Genomic DNA, 21,386 nt, shown 5'->3' on the forward strand with positions numbered 1-21,386 from the left:
CCTCATGGCATCCCTGTGGTGGGTGGTGGGACTCTCCCTGTCAGGGACCATCACTCTCTTCCTACCAACCCCTCACAATTTCCAGTGGGCCGACCATAATCTGATCCACATGAGTCTATACGTATTTCCCATTGACTTTCATTAAATATATTACTGAACCATGACTGTCACTTCTGTGCAGATAGTTTTCTCTTCCCCCTTAGACACTGACAGACCTAAGGATCATACCTTGGAAGGCTGGATTCCAGATAAATTGGATGATATGTAGGGGCTCAGCTTTCTCCAGTAAACTTGAAAGTGTGTTGAGGGGTGGAGGGCTTTGGTCCCACACCCCGTTTCCCCATGTTCATTGTTCTTATGTCATGTGGCAGCGGTGCTAGTGATTTTAACATTGTTATTTATGTCATGTGCTTAGAGTAATGTGTTCTGGGATGCATTTCATCCCAGAAAGCACACATCAGCCCCCCTCGCACCTTTGTCGGGGGCAGAGTAAAGAGCCTTCTCACTTTATGACCCTGCTGGGCAGTGGCAACTTGGAGTGAGCGCACCAAATGCTGGATGCCTGTAAAGGGACAATGCCTGGCCCTGCTCTGCCCTTCACCTTCCATCTCTGGGTAGCCTTTGCTGCTGCTGCCGTGTCTGTGCATTCTGCTCAGAGAAAGCTCAGTCCCCGCCAGGGCTCACCTGGTCCTGGGGAGGGATTGATGCATGTAGCAGTTTATAAGATGCCCAGCAGCTTGGGATACAGACTTCTGACTGGTTGCTACTGACGACCCTCGACCTGACACCCATCTGCTTGCAATTCAGAAATCGCAGAGCTAATCCCTGGGGATACGAACTCATTATGTGTAACCTGATGCAGCTTCAACAAGAGACACACGTGGCTGGAGTCAACCTCTCTTCATTTTCCGGTTCTTCCTCTCTGTCACCACTGCTGCTTCTCCCACGCCCTGCCTCACTGCCACTGACTTCACTTTGTGCTAAAAGAGCTGATGTGAAGGTCAAGTTTTTTTTAAACAAGAATTTTGTAAGGTAACATTTATACAGTGTGATTGGCAATATTTCCCTTAGCCACCTGGCAGATTCGACTCAGGGGACCAAATCTGGGTTGCAGAGTGGTAACACAACATGAGAAGAAGAATCAGAAGTCATTTCTCCTTCCTTCATTCTATTCTTTCCCTCTTCCCTCAACAAACTCTTACTGAATACTTTTTTGCATCTGAATGTGGAGTCCTGGAGATGAGCAGGCACTCTCCCGTCCAGAGGTCTGACAGTCCTGGGGAGAAACAGGCTGGGAAAATGCTCAGTATTTCACACAACCCACAACACAGGCCTGTGCAAAGTTTGGGGCCAATGTAGAGCAGCGTCTAGCTCCTTGCTCCGGGAGTGAATGGGGGGAGGGGGTCAGGAAGACGTCACAAAGGAGATCACCTTTGGCCTGAGCTTTCAAGGGTGGAAACTAGTAGACAAAGTAAGTTTTTTTGTGAAATTCATGAGAGGATGAGACAGAAGAGGACAATGAAAGGACCTAAGGAGGGAAATGACCGTGACCTTCCAACAGTGGTGTGCGGGAGCCAGCTTGTGCAGCTTTGCAGGCGCCAGCGGTGTGCATCTTTTTCCAGCCCCGCGTTCGGTGGCTTCGTGTTGGTAGTTTGACATCAGCCATGGGGGTAGTATTTACACCATGAGAACGGGCAAATGCTACAAATCAGGGGTCTTGGTTTCTTTGTTTTCTGGAGAGCTGGTAGTTGAACGCTTACCAGAACACCCCAGCCTTCCAGAATGTGCGAAATAATTTCAAAGAGGTTGCAGAGGAACTGGTCCGCTCCTGCTGAGTATAGATCCAGAGAGGGAGAGCTGTGTTTGTTGCAGGAGGGATTAGGTTGAGAATTCAAGAAGATCCTCATTCATTAAACATTGATTCCATGCCTGTGCCCGCGGTGGATGCTGAAACACTCACTCAGGGCCACGTGATCCCTGCCGACATGTTACTGTCTAACACAGACTCAGTCCCTCTCCACGAGAGGAAGGAAGGAGACTGAGAGATAAGACAAGGGGCCAGAGAATTCGCAGCCCTGGAGGTGGGAGGAGGAGAGGCTTGATGACTGGAGAGGACCCAGGGAGGGGGCGCCTCAGGGGCCCCTGAGGATGTGGATGGGCTGACCATCTGTGCAGCACATTCTGAGAACAAGGCTGAGAGGAGGCTGCTGGGGAGGGGGTACCTGAGGGTGGGAATCAAGCAGTAAGTCTGGAATCAGCTGAGGCTTAGTGATCCGGAGCCTGAGGTATGGATTTTATCCTGTAGAAAATGGTGAGTGGGGTGGTTTCTGAGCAGAGTGGGTGGTAGGAATGAGGGGGGAGAAGAACTGTGCTTAGATTGGACTGGAAGGGGTGCTGGGAAAGGGTGGGTAGGGACTCAGAGGCATGCAGACCAGTTATGGGGCTTAGAAACGTGGAGAAAGTTCTAGATGTCTGATTCTGGAATTGAGGGTAGTCAGGAAGGCTGCCCTCAGCAAGTAAACTGATCTAAACTGGAAGGTCCCCAAACATGGCGAATGGAGTGACCGTTGGGCTTGGTGGCTAGAGTTGACGAGGTGACACGGAGTGGAGTTTGTGGCCAGAAGCAAGGGCCATCAGTTTAAACATCTTGAAGGGAGAGGGGGGCTCCCTGGCCCCCAGGGTGTGGGGACTGGCAATTGTGCTTGCAAGTAAAGGCCAATAGAGTAAAATCTGAACACTATGAGGTTGAAGAATTGCACCAACCTCCAAAGTTTCTTCTAAAATTGTTGAGGACATTGAACAAAGGAATAAAATAAAAAATTAACTGTGAGCCAGGTGTGACACCAACCAGAGGATTGAATTAAATTTCACTTGAACGACACAGGGGTTAGGGGCACTGCCCCCCACACAATTGAAAATCTGTGTATATAACTTGACAGGCAGCCCTCTGTATCCATGGGTCACATCCGTGGATTCAACCCGCTGTGGATCGTGTGGTACAATAGTACCTATTTATTGAAAAAGGTCTGCATGTAAGTGGACCTATGCAGTTCAAACCCACGTTGTTCAGGGGTATAATTAGCTCATTAGTCATTATGTAATTATTTGTTTAGTGCCCCTCTTTTATCGCCATGCTCAAAGTACCATGGGAGTGATGAAACTTAAGTGCTTCTCTTAGTCCCATGCTTGGCCTGGTGTGGCACTCAGGTGCTCAGTTAAATATTTGTTGCATGTGCTTGAATGTCCTTGGGGGCGGGAAACCGGAACAGGGATAAGAATCTGGAGAACCTGATGGAGTTTGGAAGAGTGGAGAGAGACTAGGGAGAGGGCAAGTGAGATTGTGGGTCATTCAGTGCTCTGAAAGGAGCCTAGTGGAATGAGGCTTCTCTTTTCCTTCCTCTTTTCCCTGCAGATGATGGGAATGATTGAAGTCCCTTTAGAGAGGGCAGACGGCCGTCGGATATCTTTGGAAAATGTCAGCTTTTTATAACCATGAGTCTGAGTCATAGGAGTCATTCACAGTTCAGCTTCTATTGACCTGCGGAGTTCTGATCCACTGCTTAATTCTGATTAGTTTGCTCTGTAGACATGCCCAGAGCATAAAGCAGGGCTGCCATGTATAATTGGGCCCTACAGTATGAATGGCACTCCTGGGTTGTGCAGTGTGCAACCTATGTAACTGTATGTAGCAGCCCGGCATATGACAAATGCATGAAACTATAGGTAGAGGGGTCATCCAGTGGGAAATGCCAATTGTATTCTTTTTTTAAAAAAATAAATTTATTTTTTTATTTATTGGCTGTGTTGGGTCTTCGTAGCTGCACACGGGCTTTCTCTGGTTGTGGAGAGCAGGAGCTACTCTTCATTGTGGTGCACAGGCTCCTCATTGCCGGGGCTTCTCTTGTTGTGGAGCACAGGCTCTAGGCACATGGGCTTTCAGTAGTTGCGGCATCAATAGTTGTGGCTTATGGGTTCTGGGGCGCAGGCTCAATAGTTGTGGCGCACGAGCTTAGTTGCTCTGAGGCATGTGGGATCTTCCTGGCCCAGGGATCGAACCTGAATCCTATGCATTGGCAGCTGGATTCTTAACCACTGTGCCACCTAGGAAGCCCACCAATTGTATTCTAATTAGCAAATACATCCTCCCCTGACTCTAGCAGCTGCCGAGCCAGCAGTTCCACAGATGGCTTATTGTGAAGGAGAAGGAGCTTGTGGTGAGAGGGCTGGATAAGGAGAGCTGGGGAGAAAGAAGTTGTGATGTATGTGATGGAATGGGGCCAGCAAAACCCACCATTTCTCTTTGAAGAAGAGGATGGATTTCTTGGTGATGATTTGGTAGAAAGTCACCTGCCAGCCTGACTCTCTGCCATTCATACTGTAGGGCCCAATTATACATGGCAGAGTGAGGATGGGCAGGATGAGGGTAGCCTCATACCGGATAAGAGTCACAGCAGGAAGGGTTTCTAGAGGAACAAATCAAATGGACATTGTCAATAATTATAATTAATATAGCTGGCATGCACTGAACACTCATCATGCACATACTTTACAAGCATTGTCTCATTCAGCCCTCACAATGGCCCTGTTAGCTCTGTGAGTTAGAGTTTATGTGTGTGTGTGTGTGTGTATGTGGGTGCATGCATGCGTGTGCTTGTTTGTAAACTGGTAAGGATATCAAAATTCAGTGAACAGCTTGCCAAAGGCCATGCTACTGGTTAAGTTAATGGTAGAGCAAGAATTGAAACCCAGATACGGTTGATTTTAGTGTGATGAATGTAACTCCCACACTACCTGTCAGTTTTGTCACTGTCCTGGAAAAGAGCAGCTAAGTATACAGAGACATTGCTTCTGATGGCAAACTCTAGCTAGCAGTTTGGAATACCCAAGCCTCTTGGCTGGGAATGACGGTACTCTCCTGGAATTCAGTGTGCCCATCGGTGGTGCTGTGAAGATGCCCCCCATTCCCTGGGGAGAGCATGCTCTTCCTAGAATACCCTTGTTCCATCCTCTGGTCCTCCTGTTGTAGTGTGATCAGTTATTGCCTTAAGAATGATAATAATGAAGGCCAAGATACTTAGCATTTTTAACTATATGTACTTGCTTATGTTAAGGAAATAATAAGTAATATATAAGTATGTGGTTGTCTCTGATCACAAGAAGGTATGAGAAAAGAGAAAACTAAGTTTGCTCTCACCATCTAGGTATTAGGTATTGTGGGCCTTGTGGCTATTAAGTAGGTTCCATCTAATTTGCCAACCCCAGTAGCCTGCAAATGGGTACCTGGAGAACTCTGCTGAGAAGGAGCCAGTGTTGTGATCAATTAGTAATGTCTGTCCTGGTTGCAGGGTCAGGAGGTAGTGGAATGCCTACCATGGTTTTACTATCCCTGATTTAGCCATAACCTGTCTTGCACAAGCTAATGTGATAAAACTTGCTGGAAATCAAACTTTAAAACCTAGTTTAAATTAATTCTTTAAAAGTTTCTTTTCTGGTGGAAGCTTGAATTAGTAACGAGAAGCTCTGCTTTCCTTTTTCCCTCCTTAAGGCAGTTTGTGACTTCAAAATACTGCTAAAAAAAAAAGATAGCACAATTGTGTGTAGATCTGCACTGCACATAGCCACCAGCTAGTGCTTGAAATACCTGCTGGCAGGTTGGATGTTTCATTTTCAAAAATTGAAAATTCTTTCCTTCTGATTTTATATATAATAGTTGAGGCGTTTAATGCTGCTTTTTTTCTCTCTTCCTCATTTTGTCCAGGAAGATAGGAAGGAAGACCTGGCAAGGAACTGAAACTTGTAGGGAATAATTTCAGCAGCTGTCTGGCAGGGCAATGACAGGAACTGGCAAAAGGACCCTCAGCTGACAGCCTTGAGGGCCACGGTTCTCAAACTGGAGCCAGGCATCAGAATCACCCAGACGCAAGTTAAAACCCAAGTCTCAGGCCTTATACTAAACTTCTGATCCAGTTGGATCCAGGTGGGGCTTGAAAATCTGCATTTTCTAACAACTTTCCAGGTGATGCTGATGCTGTTGGGCAGGAAGCACACTTTTTTTTTTTTTAAATGTTTATAAGAAGTTGGTTTGGTTTTTTTTCACATCTTTATTGAAGTAAAATTGCTTTACATTGTTGTGTTAGTTTCTGCTGCACAACAGAGTGAATCAGCTGTATGTATACATATATCCCCTTATCCCCTCCCTCTTGAGCCTCCCTCCCATCCTCCCTATCCCAGCCCTCTAGGTCGTCACAAAGCATCGAGTTGATCTCCCTGTGCTATGCAGCAGCTTCCCACCAGCTATCTATTTTACATTTGGTAGTGTGTATATGTCAATGTTACTCTCTCACGACATCCCAGCTTCCCCTTCCCGCCCCCATGTCCTCAAGTCCATTCTCTATGTCTGCATCTTTATTCCTGTCCCATCACTAGAGGAACCACACTTTTAGAGCCACTGGCACTAAACTGGCCTGAAGCTGGAGCTGGGTCCTAGCCAAGAGGAGTTTCGGCTGTAGGAGAGGGTCCAAGGTCAGCAGCTAAGATGTGTGCCAGTCACAGTCCAGCGAGACCAGCGTGAGGTTAGCTGCAATTACTGTCAGCCAAGGAGCTGTGTAGAAAGAACCAACCGTAACCACTACCCAGTCATTTCCTGTAAGTATCTATTTTAAATATAATGTCGGGGAGTTCTCTGTGATCCAGTGGTTGGGACTCAGCGCTTTCACTGCGGTGGCCCAGGTTCAGTCCCCCGTTGGGGAACTGAGATCCCACAAGCCTCATGGTGAGGCCAAAATAAAAATAAATAACAAATATAATGCTAATGCTTCATTTGTTGGAAATATTTTTTAGGCATTAAGAATTTTTCTTAAAAAGATGCAAAATGGATGGCCACGATTTGGAGCTCATGGAAAAGGAAGCTTGTTAGAGTTCAGATCATGGCAAATCAAAGCACCACAGACCTCAAGTTCTGGCCCTAATGACAGGAAAGGTGTCCCAGAAGCAAAAATAATTCCCTGAGCATAGTAGAGGAAGCCAAAGTCAAAGGTTGCAGGTGACAGCAGTCAGATTGTGACACAAGGCCTTGCTACTAAAAACAGCCCATGGACTCCGACTCCCTAGGAGCCTGTGGAGGTGCTAGGGGGTCCGAGCCCCCTGACTTTAGCACCCTGGGCTTACCTGGAGACACCCTCCATGCCCAGATACCTAACAGGGGGACTTCCCACCACCCCTGGCAAGATGTTCTGCTGTGTCTTGGATCAGCCTCCTTCAAGTTCCTCTAGGCTGCAGAAACCTACTTCTGCTTCCCTTTTCTCTTCCGGTACCCATCCCCCACTCCCTGCTCCACCCCCCCACCCCACGGCCCTACCTCCACCCCACCCCCACTCTCTACCCCTGACTTGTCTTTTTAAAATCACCACCCACCTGTGTCTCCAACAGTGTGTAGTTTACCAAGCACTTTCTCAGACACCCCACGCCCTGTTAGGAAGGCCCCGCAGTTGATCAGTTCTTTTTGTCCAATGGAGCTGAGAAAGCTGAGGCTGAACAAGGGAAGTGCCCTGCCCGAAGTCAGGTGGTGGTGGAGGGGAATTGGGGGTGGCGTAGATGCGTGCTTCTTCCTCCAGAGTTTCTTCTTCTGGCCAGGGTTTGCCCCAGCTGCGCTGGGGGCCACGTAATTACAGGATGGAACATAGCCTACGAGAGAGGACTGTGGATTAAGTGACTTCCTTTGCAGTTGGTGGTTTGAAAACCTCTGGCCTTTGGGAATAGGAAGTCATTTCTTTGTCAGAGACAGGAAAGGAACTGTTTTTACATAATCGCCATCCTTTAAGCTGCTGCTTTCCAGTGATTATGGAGCAGATTGCCAAGCAACGCTACTATAAGGTAACCATACAGAACCCATCTCTCCTGACCAAGGAAAGCACTTTTTTTGTAAAGAGTTTATTTTTTTAGAGCAGTTTTAGGTTTACAGCAAAATTGCGTGGAAGGTACAGAGATTTTCCATATACCTTCTGCCCCCCACACTTGCATAGCCTCCCCTATTTTCTACATCCCCAGGCAGAGTGGTCCATTTGTTGCAATTGATACACCTACACTGATCCATCCTTATCACCCAAGGTCCACAGTGAAGGTTCACTCCTGTTGTTGTACATTCTATGGCTGTGGGTAAATGTATAGTGACACGTATCCGCCATTTAATTTCATATAGAGTAATTTCTCTGCCCTAAAAATCCTCTCAGGAGAGCATGTTTTTATTTTATAATTTCAAAAAACTATATGATGAGACCCCTACAGAGGATACAATTTAGAGCTAAAGTATTGTGAGCACTGCACCTAAAGACCCGTCAGCTACAAAGATTAAACAATGACGTGACATTTGTCAATTAGGGAAAGAATGCACGTAGCCCACACTGTTCTATGTAGAGAGGACTCTGCAAAGCCACATCTTCATTCATTTCTTGCCTCTTTCCCTTCTTCTTTCTCTCCACTCACAGCTACAAAGCCCACCCTATGTGTCCGGCCCTGTGCAGTGAGAGGCAGCTTGCATGCAGGCACTGCTTTCAAAAGAAGAATTGAAAGGTGTAGGGATGAATTCCAGGTACTCCAGGGCCTTTGGCAGTTCCCTAATCCATTTGAAATATGCTTGGGTGGTTTAGACCCATGGCTCTCAACCTTGGCTGTCCCTCAGAACCACCTGGGTAGCCAGGCCTGGCTTCATGGGCCTGTGACCTGCGTAGTCCCACAGGGTCCTATGCTCAGCAGGGCCCACACTTAGTTTAATACTCTGCCGTCACAGTCTTGAAGTTCTTAATACATTTTGATCAGGGAGTCCTGCATTTTCATTTCGTACCAGGCCCCGCTGATCCTGTGAGCAGCTTTTAAATACGCCCATGGCCAGGCTGCACCCAGACCAACTAATCAGAATTCCTGGAGGTTGGCCCCAGGCCGCTGTGCTTGGTAAGCTTCCCGGGGGATGGCAGTGTGCAGCCAACTTTGGGAACCGCTGGTATAGACACAAGTTCTCAACTGGGGGGTTTCTGTGTGTGTTGTGGGGAATAGCAGATTCACCCGGGGCACTTGTACACACTCCCCAGGCTGAGGTGTAGAAGTTGATAAATATTCTGATTCCTAAATATTCTGATCTCACCCAACTAACCAGGTCGGAACTTTCCATGAATATGACATTTGTGTATAAGGTAGTCCTACGGTGTTTGCTGTTCCCTGGTTACTGAGTCACTGTGAAAGTAACGGCATATGAACGGTTAGGACCTGCACGGTTGGGGAACGGTGATCCCTGCATTGTGACTTCACATCCGCCCAATTCTCTTCCCTGTGCCACTGCTAACCGAACGCAGCTTCTGAGAGGTGGTGTGGCCGGGGAGGGGTGGGTCCGGACAGCATCCCTGGCTCTGCCTCACAGCTGTGGGGTTTGAGGCATGTTTTCCTCATGCCTTGGTTTCCTTATATTTTTTTTTAATAGATTTATTTATTTATTTATTTATTGGCTGTGTTGGGTCTTTGTTGCTACACGTGGGCTTTCTCTAGTTGTGGCGAGCAGGGGCTACTCTTCGTTGTGGTGTGCAGGCTCCTCATTGTGGTGGCTTCTCTTATTGCGGAGCACAGGCTGTAGGCACATGGGCTTCAATAGTTGCGGTATACGGGCTCAATAGTTGTGGCGCATGGGGTTAGTTGCTCTGCGGTATGTGGGATCTTCCTGGAGCAGGGATCAAACCCATGTCTCCTACATTAGCAGGTGGATTCTTAACCACTGCACCACCTAGGAAGTCCCTGGTTTCCTTATTAGTAAAATGGGCATAATAGTACCCAACTCATGAAGATGTTGTGAGGATTAATGAAATAAGACATGCAAAGAGCCCAGCATGGTACCTGGCACATAGTAGATGGTCAAGACATATTGGTGTACTATCTCCCCCAAGAGGAAGTATTAGCATACTTTCCCTTCACTCTCAACTGTGTCTTTTTACTAAAAGAAAATAGGACTCATTAGTATGACAAGAAAGAAATACTGATGTTCTTCATTTAGTACACTTATTAAATATGCAATCTGTATTCATTCAGCTCACAGTTGTTGAATACCTACTAGGTCAAGGTGTCAGAGAGATGGATTCCATATATCTCTATATGCAGACACAGACGTCTATACATACAAACACATATATAGAGACACATCCATATATGCAATATATGCACACATGCATATAGACACATATGTATATGCAAGTATATACACATATATGTTTACATACATACATCTACATACTCTACACAAGCATATATACATATACAGGCACACACGTATATGACAGGTGGTTGTTATTTGGTACTTTAAATTTTACTCATTTCAACTGCAAAAGCAATGCTTATTGTAACAATTTAAACAACATAAAAGTAACTAAGTTTACAAATCCTACTCCCCCACTCCTATTCCCGCCAATCTAGTGTAACCAAATTTTAAAATAATTTGAAGTTGAAAATAAATTTACTATGAATTTTTTCCGTAACGTTTTTCAGCATACACACCCCAGTCAGGCATATACTACAGATCACATTCTATAATTTTCTCTTCTTTTCTGCTTCACTTAGCAGGGTAATGCAGTAATCTTTTGAAGTCAATATGTCTCACTCATCTATTAGTTTGCAGTAGCTCATAGCATTCTGCAGGATGGCCGTCCCTTTCCAACCACCCCCCTGCTTATGGTCATATGGTGTTTGGCTGTTGAAGGAGATGCTGCAATAAACAGTCTTTTGTAAAAATGTAAACACTGGTACTTCTACTTCTTTTGGATAGAGCAGAGATGGAGCGTCCAGCAGTTTGTAACCCAAGAATGGGCAAAGCCAAGCTGATAATAATAAATATGATACCCCAACTTTTACTGGCAGGCCTACCATGTACCAGGCACTGCAGTGAGGTGTGCAAGCTCTGGACATGAATGAGACTTGGTCTGACGTCAAACAGTTGTGATCACATGTCAAAACCAATATTAGACGTGCTGTCTATCTTAGGTCCGTGCTGAAGTCTTCCTAATGGTGCGTAAGCCAACCTCTACTCCACCCTTAGAGTCTAACAAGTTCCATTGACTCTGGAGCAGTTTTGCATCCAAAGGCCTGTCATGCAGCTTCCTTGCAATCAATGCAGCAGAAAATGCAAGCAAGTCCCATCTAAATCACAGATGTTAACTTGCTTTCCTAATCCGGCCAGTCATTTACCTGACTGTTCACAGTTTGCTTCCATCAGCGTCTTCCAGCAGCTGAAAGTGACAAAGAAACTTTTCCCAGCGGAAAGCCATGTTTCTCCTATCAGGCCTTTGACACGCATTTCCGCGAGGCACTTACAAGTAGATTCTGAACTGCTTCACAGGAAAGAACTGAAGTTACAAAACCAAGTTAAATCATAAGATAACTTTTGAAAGCACGTTGAACAGAATTCAACAGATTTTTTAAGCAGCTGTGAAATAGTGTCACCAGAATTGTTTTTGCTCTTGGTGATTTTACTGAAGAAATGTTTAAATGCTGTGGCGCCCATGGAGGTGTGCAGCTCGTGTCTGCTTGAAAAAGCCACTTGCTGTTCAGCTGCCAGGAGCGCAGGTAGCTGCCAGCTTCCAGCTGCAACGCCGTCAGGATCTGCCTCGGCTTTCTCGCGGGGGCCCAGCTCTTACTGGCAACCCCAGCCAGTGACTGGGCACAGTGGGATGCTCGGACCTGGGCCTTTCTGGAACGAGCACTCTTCAGTCTGGAGCTCCTCATTGAGTTCGATGAGACTGTCACGTCTGCATCAGCCGGGTCTGCCTTGCAATCTGGGCCTCTCCTTGCCCACTCCAGCTTCCTCCTTGCTTTTCATAATGTCAGGTCTGCATCATGACCTGGGGCTCTGGCAATCCTGCTTCCTCTCCCCTTTAACCTGCACAGTGTCTGCTAACTTCCCTTCCTAACTCCTCAGTTTCTGTTTTCTGAGGGACCCAATAGACACAAACACTTTCAGGGCAATAAAGGAACATAAATGCTATACGTCTCATTCAGAGGACTAAAGTGCCTGAACATATCCCACAGCCCCTGGACATTCTTGCACTAGGCTCTGCTAAAAATGAATTATGATTCCGCCACAGTGAAACTGACCATTTCAGTTCAGCTGTTCAGCTGGGATACAAATGGAAAACCAAACGTGGGGAGAAACAAACCCATATAGAGTCTGAAATTTCACTTTCGTTACCCAAGCTAAGATCCGAGGTAAAGAGCCTATCTGGGTATTCCTTCTTTGTTTGCTGTGAACTGCTTAGAGCTGGGACATCACAGTTACAATGAAAGGAAACTATTTCCTTTCTGCCACTTGAATCACTCTTTCACTTGGAGCACCACTGTTCTTGATAAGCTACCTCCCCCTCGTGGTCCCACAGACTGAGAAGGAAGAGAGTAATGATTGCATTCTTGTTACAGGAGAGTTTGGAGAGGTGTACAAGGGGCGCTTGAAACTTCCAGGCAAGAGGGAGATCTATGTGGCCATCAAGACGCTGAAGGCCGGGTACTCGGAGAAGCAGCGACGGGACTTTCTGAGCGAGGCCAGCATCATGGGCCAGTTCGACCATCCCAACATCATTCGCCTGGAGGGCGTGGTCACCAAGAGTCGGCCGGTCATGATCATCACAGAGTTCATGGAGAATGGCGCTTTGGATTCTTTCCTCAGGGTAAGAGCAGCCCAGCTTATCTTTACTCCTCAGGGCAAAAGCATGGATGATGCTGGCACTGGTGGATGCTGGGGGGCCGTGGTGGGCTGGGGAGAAGTGTCCACGTGAGGAAAACCTGCCACTCGGGAGCCACGGATGAAATGCAGGTGGGTGTTGGAGATGTCAGCAAGGTGAGCCGATTTGTTGCTAAAAGGAAAGAACAAAGCAGAGCATGTGGACGCCTCCACAGGAAGACAGCATAGGGCCAGGCCTCGATAAGTGCTTGCTGGATGAGTAAGAATGAATAGCGGAGGATGGAGAATGGCCACTGGTGTCTGCGTGAATCACGGAGATGGAAGAGACTTCCAGCCGCCATGCTGTCGTGCGTGATTCATGCAGACGCCAGTGGCCATCTCTGCTTTTTTCCCCGGCACAGCTGCCCTCCCAACCAGCTCTCTTTGTTCCTAGTTCAGAGATAAAACAGGTTGTCCTTTTCTGATGCCTGGGCCACCCGGCCTCTGAGGAGGTGCTTCTGGGCAGGTCAGGGGAAGAGTGTGTCACAAGTGTCCGCAAGTCTTTTCTGGGGTTGATGGAGAGCTGTGGCTTCCAGCCAGCCTGCAGCAGAAGTGGGGGTCCCCGCAGACCTAGGGCCAGGAGATCTCTATAGGACCATAGTCAGAACATGCCCAAATGGAGCCACAGTGGAAGCGCTGTCATTTCTATGGGGTATCTCAGAGCTATTCAGAGAGGGGGTGAGTGAGCATCGCCGTGGTACTCGTGTCTGGAGGGTAGATGCTGTCTGACCACAGGCCAGGGAGCAAGGCCTGCCTTGGACCAGAGGGGCAGCTGGAGAGCCCAGAAGCAAGAGGGTGCAGAGGGTGGCATCAAAGAGTGAGACAGGGCCTTCTGAGCAAGGGCTTTGGAGTAATACCAAGCAGCCAGCTATGCATGTCACCAAAGCTGCCAAACAGTAGCTGTGGCTGCAGATCAAAGGACCATTCGTAGAGTCAGTCATTGAACCATTCATGAGGGGACCGCTCTGATCCTGCCCTGTGCTGGTAACTGGGCCTATACTGATGAGAGAGGCATTGTTCTAATGCTGTGGAGCAAATCACCCCAAGACTTTAGGGACTTAGCACAACAGTAATTTGTTTTGCTCACAAACCTGCATTTTGGGCAGGGCTCGGTGGGGACCTCTCTGTTCCACATGTTGTCAGCACGGGCAGCTCAGTGACTAAAGCCTGGAATCGTCAGAAGGCTCACTCACTCATCCGTGTCGTGCTTGATGCTGGGTGTCAGCCGGCATCTCTCTACCTGGCTGCCGAAGGGCTTCCTCACAGCAAGCTGGTCCCAAGAGCAAGCATCCGAGAGGAGAAGGCAGAGGCTGCATCAGTTTTGTAACCTAGCCTGAAAAGTCGCACAGCATCCTTCCGCCATGGTGACGGGCCCGCCCAGATTTAAGGGGAGGAAACATGCCCCACATTTTGATGGGGGACAGCAAGCTAACGCCTTCTTACACATATGGGATAGGAGGTCCTGATACATCCATTTCAGAGAATACAACCTGCATAGATGCCCCTGCCCCCCAGGACCTTAGTGCCCAAAGATGCCAGTGATCGTCTGCCTGGATTATACTTTTTGTTTCCGTGCATGCAGTACGGAGGTATCACATAGAGAAGAACTGACACCTTCCTGGAGAAGCCAGGGAAGGCTTCAAGGAGGAGAGAGAATTTCTCTGATACTGAAGAAGGAGGAATTTGCCAGACAGGTCAGGAATGGGCAGGTAGGCTGACAGAACAGTGGAGCTGTGTGTTCAGAGGCCAAAGTCAACGTGGCCTATTTGGTAATCTGTCAGCAGCTGCGCGGTGGCTGCAAAGCTCGGAAGCAGAGCTTAGGGGCTGCCGTGTGGGAGGGGAGCTGAGGACTTGTCTAGAAGCTGCATTTGTACCTACTGAAGCTACCTTTGTAGGGGGAGCACACACTTGATGTCTCATCTGGGTCGTTAGGCAGCGGCGGCTTTTGTTTGATGGAGTGGGGGTGGGGGGCCACTGATGTAGGTGGTGGGCCCCACGTACTTTGTCTGGTGCAGCCTCCTTGAGGGTGTGGGTTGTACTTTGTATTTGGAAACCTCAGCACCTAGCGCACTGAGTACCGGGTTGAGGCTAGATGAATGAAAAACCATTTCTGGAGTAAAGGCGTTTGGGCGAGGCAGGAGCAGTGGAGCACCGTGAGTTATATATAGTCTGTTGTCCTCGCATCCAGACCTCTCGTGTCCGAGCAGGGCATGGACCACGCTCTCCTGGGGGCATTCCTTTGTGATCAGGGATCACATGAAGATAGCCACATAAACTTGAATAGGAGGTAATGTTAGAAAAAAAAGTATTTTCTGGAACCAACCTCCAGACCCTTTCAGGAGCCATTTATTTCCTACAAGTCACCTGTCTGTGCTTCACAGAGACTCTCAACACAATGTGCGGACTGTGCTCAGACTCCCTGGAACATGCAGGGGAACCGGCACGTTCATCCTCAGGAGGCTGCAGAAAATCAGAACCCCACACCGCTGCCCTGCACATTCTTATTTCTATTTGGGGGGCGCAGGACATGGGGGGCAGGTTGGATGCCAATTATTTTTCATGATGATGCAGCCCAGGCAGTGGGAGAAAAGCTAGGGGTGAGAGAGGAGCACAGGGAAATGGAGGAGAAAGGATGGCAAGAAGGGAGCGGCCGGAGCAGGCAGCCCCAGGAGCGGAGGGAAATGAAGCGTGTCCGACTCCCTGCTCGGCGTGGAGGCAGGTAATCTATAAATCTAATTTCAGCCTTACTCCCAAACCCTGGAGCATAGCACCATTAATTGATGTATCTGCTGCTTGATAAAAGTGAAAAGTGGGTCATCAGTTCAGTTCTGCAGGGTCCATCTTCTGGGAGGTAGTATAATTTTAGGATCGCCATTCAGAGAGGAGAGGAAAAGGGACTATTCGTCTTCAATTTGTGCCCCTGTTGCCATCCCACCACCACCTGGTCCTTTCACACAGGATGTGGCAGCTGGAGAGTGACCACAGCTCCAGCTCTGAGTCAGTGTCTCAGAGGCTCTGGACATCGAGGGTCCAGTGAGCACATCAGATAGGGCTTCTCACAGTCCGCTCATTGCTCCTCTCTCATTGCAGGACTAAGAATCCTTCACATTCTGGAGGGGTTGGAGACATCGTTATTCTTTAACCACCCATTCAGTAGGTTTATAATTATCCATTTTTTAAAGAACATCTGTGCTATGGATTAGGTAGCATGCAAATCCATAATTATTTCCTTCCTGGCACTCAGATTCAGGGGATTCAACCTGGTAGCTCTTCCGTAATCTTAGGCACAAGCCCTGAAGCCCTCCTCCATGCCCTATGCCTTAGCCAAGAAGGCCCACCTGCTCCATAAGGCCTTGGTGGCTAAAGCTTGGCCTTCTGGTTACTGCTGGTTCATTCAAAGATGGTCCTAACTGGAAGACTCTTGGAAGTCACCAAGAAATGTCAAATGGGGACGTTTATCTTTCATGGGGTGCTCATTCGTGGGCTGGAGCTAGAGGACAGCAAGCCGGTTGTGAGGAAGAGAGCACCAGACTGCAAATTCTGAGACCGAGGCCCTGCTTTGGGCTCTGCTATGAGTCACCCTGTGGCCTTGAGCAAATCCGTTAACTCAATTTCCCAATCTATAAACTAAAGGCATTGAGCTGGATGATCTTGAAAGGGCTCTTTCAGGTAAAAAAAAAAAAAAAAATCTATGATTCATTCACTTCAAACAAATCAAATAAGGGTTTCATTTCCTGAAGTGGGTTTGTCAATGAAAGTTGAAATGCCTAAATCCTTCCTATCTAATAAAAGGGCCAGCAAGTGGCTTCAGTGAATTTGCAGAAAAGCAATTTCAGCAGAAAGCACTTCATGAAGGGAAGAAAGTTTAAATCACTTCACCCAGCCTGTATTTCTTCTATAAACTGTGTTTTTACCATGTGCTCAGCACGGAACCAGATCCTTTCCCAAAATTCTAAGAAATCTGGTTGTTGCTTTTTTTTTTTTTTTCCATCTTGTTTATCTTTGTATGCTGATGCTCATATCTCTGGACATTTTTTTGGGGAAGTTTATATCAATGAAGTGAATGTGAAACAGCTGGACATGTCAGAAAATCTTAATATGTTTGTATCTCTAAGTTTCACCAAGATTATGGACTCAACAGGTATGACTCTGTCGTATCATGACATGTGATTCTCCTGCAGATTCTAAGGAAAATGTGTTGTGAGGTCAGCATATTCTGGTGGAAAAGGCACTGGACAGGAATTAGAAAAGATTCAGATAAGAGTAGCTAATTTGTGTTTCACGTCTCTACTTTCACTTTCTATGGCCATGGCAGACATCATGAATCAATCATGGCTTTTCCTCCTACAAAGCCTATACACAGACTTCTCCACACAGCATTTGAGGCAGCCATTACCAATTGCTCAAAGATGAAATGTCAGTGGAGAAGCAATTTGCTGTTTGGACTTTTAGATTCTTATTATAAGTCAAAATCACACAGAATGATTTAAGACTGATCACTTAAACTTTCTGGACTTCCTTTATCTTCTCTATAAAAACAATGTAATATTGCCTGCCTTGTCTACTCCACAGGACCAGTGTTAGGGATGAAAACATATTCCATGAAGTATGACTTGCCATTCAAAAGCCAAGTAAGGGAAGAAATCACAGTTTGTAGATGAATTGCTCCTAACTTCAGGCCTGCATTATTAGGTCCTACTGCAGTTAGGGTAGGGGTGGTTATTACAGATGCCAACCTGGTGAGCTTAGAATGGCCTGTGAACTGGGCTCTCTGAGAGCAGTGATCCTAGGATGTTTACCCTGCCCACCCAGGAAGCCAGAAGGAACCTGCAGTCCTGGTCCAAGATGTCTTCTGTCTCTCTCGCCAGGCATCTGGGGTTCACGGGAGAGCTTATTTGTGAGACATGGCCATGCTGATAATTCCAGCAATCATTGCTGCTGTGTTAGTGTTCATGGAGCACTGAGCTAAGCCCTTCACATGTATTTCTTACTTAACCATGAATCCCAAATCTCAGGAAGAATGGGCACTCTGTTCTTATTTTACAGATGTGGGAATCACTGCTCTGGAGGTTAAATAACTTGCCCAAGGGCACGCAACCAGTGAGAGACAGAGCCCAGATCTACCATGGTTTGTCTGGTTCCAAAGCCTGGACTTTTAACCATTTCTTGCCCTTTGTTGACCCCAGAATCTATAAGATGACCAATATAAATATAAATATTCAAACAAATCAGAAAATGAAGCAGCTCAGTGAAATCTTTAATGACAAAGTAGAAACATAAACACAGATCTGCAAATGCTTTTTTTTTATAAATTTATTTATTTATTTATTCATTTTGTTGGCTGTGTTGGGTCTTTTTTTTTTTTTTTTGCTGTGCGCAGGTTTTCTTTAGTTGCAGTGAATGGGGGCTACTCTTCGTTGTGGTGCGCGGGCTCCTCATTGCTGTGGCTTCTCTTGTTGCAGAGCACGGGCTCTAGGCACATGGGCTTCAGTAGTTTCAGCACATGGGCTCAATAGTTGTGGGTCACGGGCTCTAAGGCACAGACTCAATAGTTGTGGCTCACAGGCTTAGTTGCTCTGCGGCATGTGGGATCTTCCTGGAGCAGGGATTGAACCTGTGTTCCCTGCACTGGCAGGAGGGTTCTTAACCACTGCACCACCTGGGAAGCCCTGCAAATGCTTTTAACACTGCTCTTGGCAAAGCTGTTTCCAGCCACCACCAGGGCCCTCCCCAACATCTATCTACAAGTGGGCCTCTGTAGGGAGACATTTATTTTTAACCATATTGTTGTCTTCACTTACAGAGGAGAAATAACAAACTGAATTGAAAAAATCCAACCCTTGTGACTTGTGGCTGAAATACATTTTCTAATATGCGGAAGTTGCATGACAACTTTCTGGAGAGGCAGATCCCCAGAGACCTACTTAGAGACATGATGGCGCTGGAGAAAGCTGGGCTAGCTTCTCGAGGAGGTGTGGAGTGAAGTTCATTAGTAAGGAAGATTTGCATCACTCACGGCACATCCAGTTCTGGCAGATGGGCGCCATGTGCTGAAAACCAATCAGTTTCCAAAGAGCAGCTCTGCACTTTCTTTTGGAGTTGGTTAGAAGGAAACATTGCAGTGAAAGCATTCTGGGCAGTGGTTAAGTTTTGAGTGAGAACTTGGAACTTGGAGTGTGTCAAACTCAGTGTGTTTGGGGGTCCTCCTTCTGATGGGGGTAGTGCTAGTTTGCTCCATTCCGTCAATTGACCGAGGGGCATAACCAACCCCTGGGCTTGCAATCTTGCATGAGGGACAGTGTCTTCAACAATTCACGCTACCATTGTTAGACTTTTCAATTACTGGATTTTTTCCCCTAATAAACAGTGCATTTTTATAACAGCTCTTTTATTTTTCCTTATTTTTGCATAGAAAAGTACTTTTTGCAGGAGCACATGCATAAATGACGTGTCCCATACATATTAGTGAGATAATGCCTGGGAGTGCATGGTGTACCATCTCACAGACCGTAGATGGTAGGTGCTCGATAAAGGGGAGCTCCTGTTTACGCCTCCTGCAGTTCACAGGAGGACCCTGGGGCTGAGGGAGGGACTGCCTTGCCCATGGTCTGTGTTCAGCAGTAACTAGGCTAGCCCAGGGTGCCCCGCCTCCTCCCACCTCTCCCCCAGGCAGAGCGTTCCAATGCCTGCGCTACTTACACAATACAACTCACAGCCCTTTCGGGAGCAGCTGGGGCTGGGCTAGTTGGGAAAATGTGTTCCTGGAAGCATGGCCCAAGGTCCGCTGATGCAACCCGTGTGTGCAGAGCCCAGACTCAGGGGTTCTGGGGAGGTGGCGGAAGGTACACATTCATTCATCGAAGAGCCTGTTGTCTAATAATGGAGGAGGGAGGGCATCCAGGTAGGACACTGTGATTGGAGAGAAGGCAGTGCTTCAGGTTGGCAGGAGGGGTAGCAACAGCTCCCATTCACTGGGAGGGTCCACCAGCCAGCACGGTGCGGCGCGTGCGCCTCTCCTGACCACCCAGCCCCCTGAGGCAGGTGTGTTATCCCAGGGTCGAGAAAGACACCTTAAACATTCAACTCTGGGGCCAGGAAGAGATGTACCAGTCATTCATCCAGCATATGTTTATCGAGCTACACCTGTCTACTCGAGTGTTCTCAGCCCTGGGAATGCTATGGTGACTGCGAGAGGGAGGCTTCTTGTCTCAGAGAGCTTAGAGACAAGCAGCAGAGACAGACACCACACACAGACACACACACAACAAACCTTGGCATGCTAAGAAGGAAAATAAGAACATGCCCTGAAGATGGTAGTAAATAAGTGCTGATTATGTGTGGGGAAGAGGGTGGTTACAGAGACATCCTCTCTGAGGAAGTGACATTTAAGTGGAGAACTGAGGCAAGTAGGTGTTGATTGTGGGGGAAAAGCAGAGGGAGCAGCGTGTGTCAGGGCCCTGAGGCAGGAAGAGCTTGACCAGGGGGAGGATTGAAAAGTCACCAGTCACGTGGCTTTAGCACAGGCGTGTGGGGCGGGGGGGGGGGGAGAAAAAGTGGCACAAGGTGAGGCAGTAGCTGATGCCATGGGGCCCCAAGAGCCACGCTGAGGAGTTTGGTGCTTTCCCTTAATGCAATAGGAGGCCATTAGAGCACTTTAAGCCAGCCAGGGATGTGACCTGATGTACATCTTACAAGGGTGGCTCAGCTGCCCTTAGAGAATGGATATAGGGGGGTTGGGGGGGACGTGTGGTGCCGGTGAAGGGAGGCTGTTACAGGTGACAGATGACGATGACCTGGTTAGAATGCTGGCAGTGGAGGTAGAAAGGAGTGGATGACTTTGAGATGTAATTTGGAGATGACATCCACAAGGCTTGGCAAGGAGAAGAAGGCAGAGCGTTCGAGGAGAGGGAGAGTGGGGGCGCGGGAGGAGGCAGGGAGTGGCTTGGCCCGGTACTGACGGAGGTGACAGGCGGTGGGGCCCCGGCACCTCGGCTTCCGTTTAACCACTGAAACCCATCTTGATCTGGATGCCCTGGTGTCTTCTTGCAGCAAAATGACGGACAGTTCACGGTGATCCAGCTGGTGGGGATGCTGAGGGGCATCGCCGCGGGCATGAAGTACCTGGCCGAGATGAACTACGTGCACCGGGACCTGGCTGCAAGGAACATTCTGGTCAACAGTAACCTGGTGTGCAAAGTATCTGACTTTGGCCTTTCCCGCTACCTCCAGGATGACACCTCAGATCCCACCTATACCAGCTCCTTGGTAAGTCCTCCTGGGTCTTCTCGGGTCAAAGCATGACAGGAGTGAAAGGTGGCTGTGCATGGTGGGGACCCACAGTGGGGCATACTGGGAGGCACTGGGACCAGAACTCCTCTCTCCACTGGGGGAGCAAGGTGCAAGGCAGACCGTTCATCCCAGAGAAATGATAGTAGCTGGTTGTCCAGGCAAGCGTCCGGGCAGAGGCTGTGAGGAAGTGTTGGTGTCTCCTCTGAAGCCATGCTGTTCCTGGCCCACGGAAGAGGACATTTTGGAAAGGATGATTTGGGGGAATGCAGACATTTGGACAGTGGCGCTGGAGACAGCCATCAGCAGGCAGTGGGCTCTGGTTGGGCTGAGCACTGTGTCACCAGCTAGACTCCTG

At 47.9% G+C, this 21,386-nt stretch overlaps 1 protein-coding gene across 1 annotated transcript in view; it reads left to right on the forward strand.

The window, feature by feature from the left end:
- The window catches only part of EPHB1 (EPH receptor B1), a 429,883-nt gene that overhangs the window by 361,359 nt on the left and 47,138 nt on the right, over nucleotides 1–21,386 (forward strand). The window contains exons 11-12 of the mRNA XM_057738466.1: nucleotides 12,442–12,689; nucleotides 20,792–21,007. Coding sequence (XP_057594449.1) covers nucleotides 12,442–12,689; nucleotides 20,792–21,007 — 464 coding nt within the window. The remainder of the gene's footprint in view (nucleotides 1–12,441; nucleotides 12,690–20,791; nucleotides 21,008–21,386) is intronic.

This window comes from Hippopotamus amphibius, chromosome 6, assembly GCF_030028045.1.
Source record: "Hippopotamus amphibius kiboko isolate mHipAmp2 chromosome 6, mHipAmp2.hap2, whole genome shotgun sequence".
In the NCBI taxonomy this organism is placed as follows: domain Eukaryota; kingdom Metazoa; phylum Chordata; class Mammalia; order Artiodactyla; family Hippopotamidae; genus Hippopotamus; species Hippopotamus amphibius.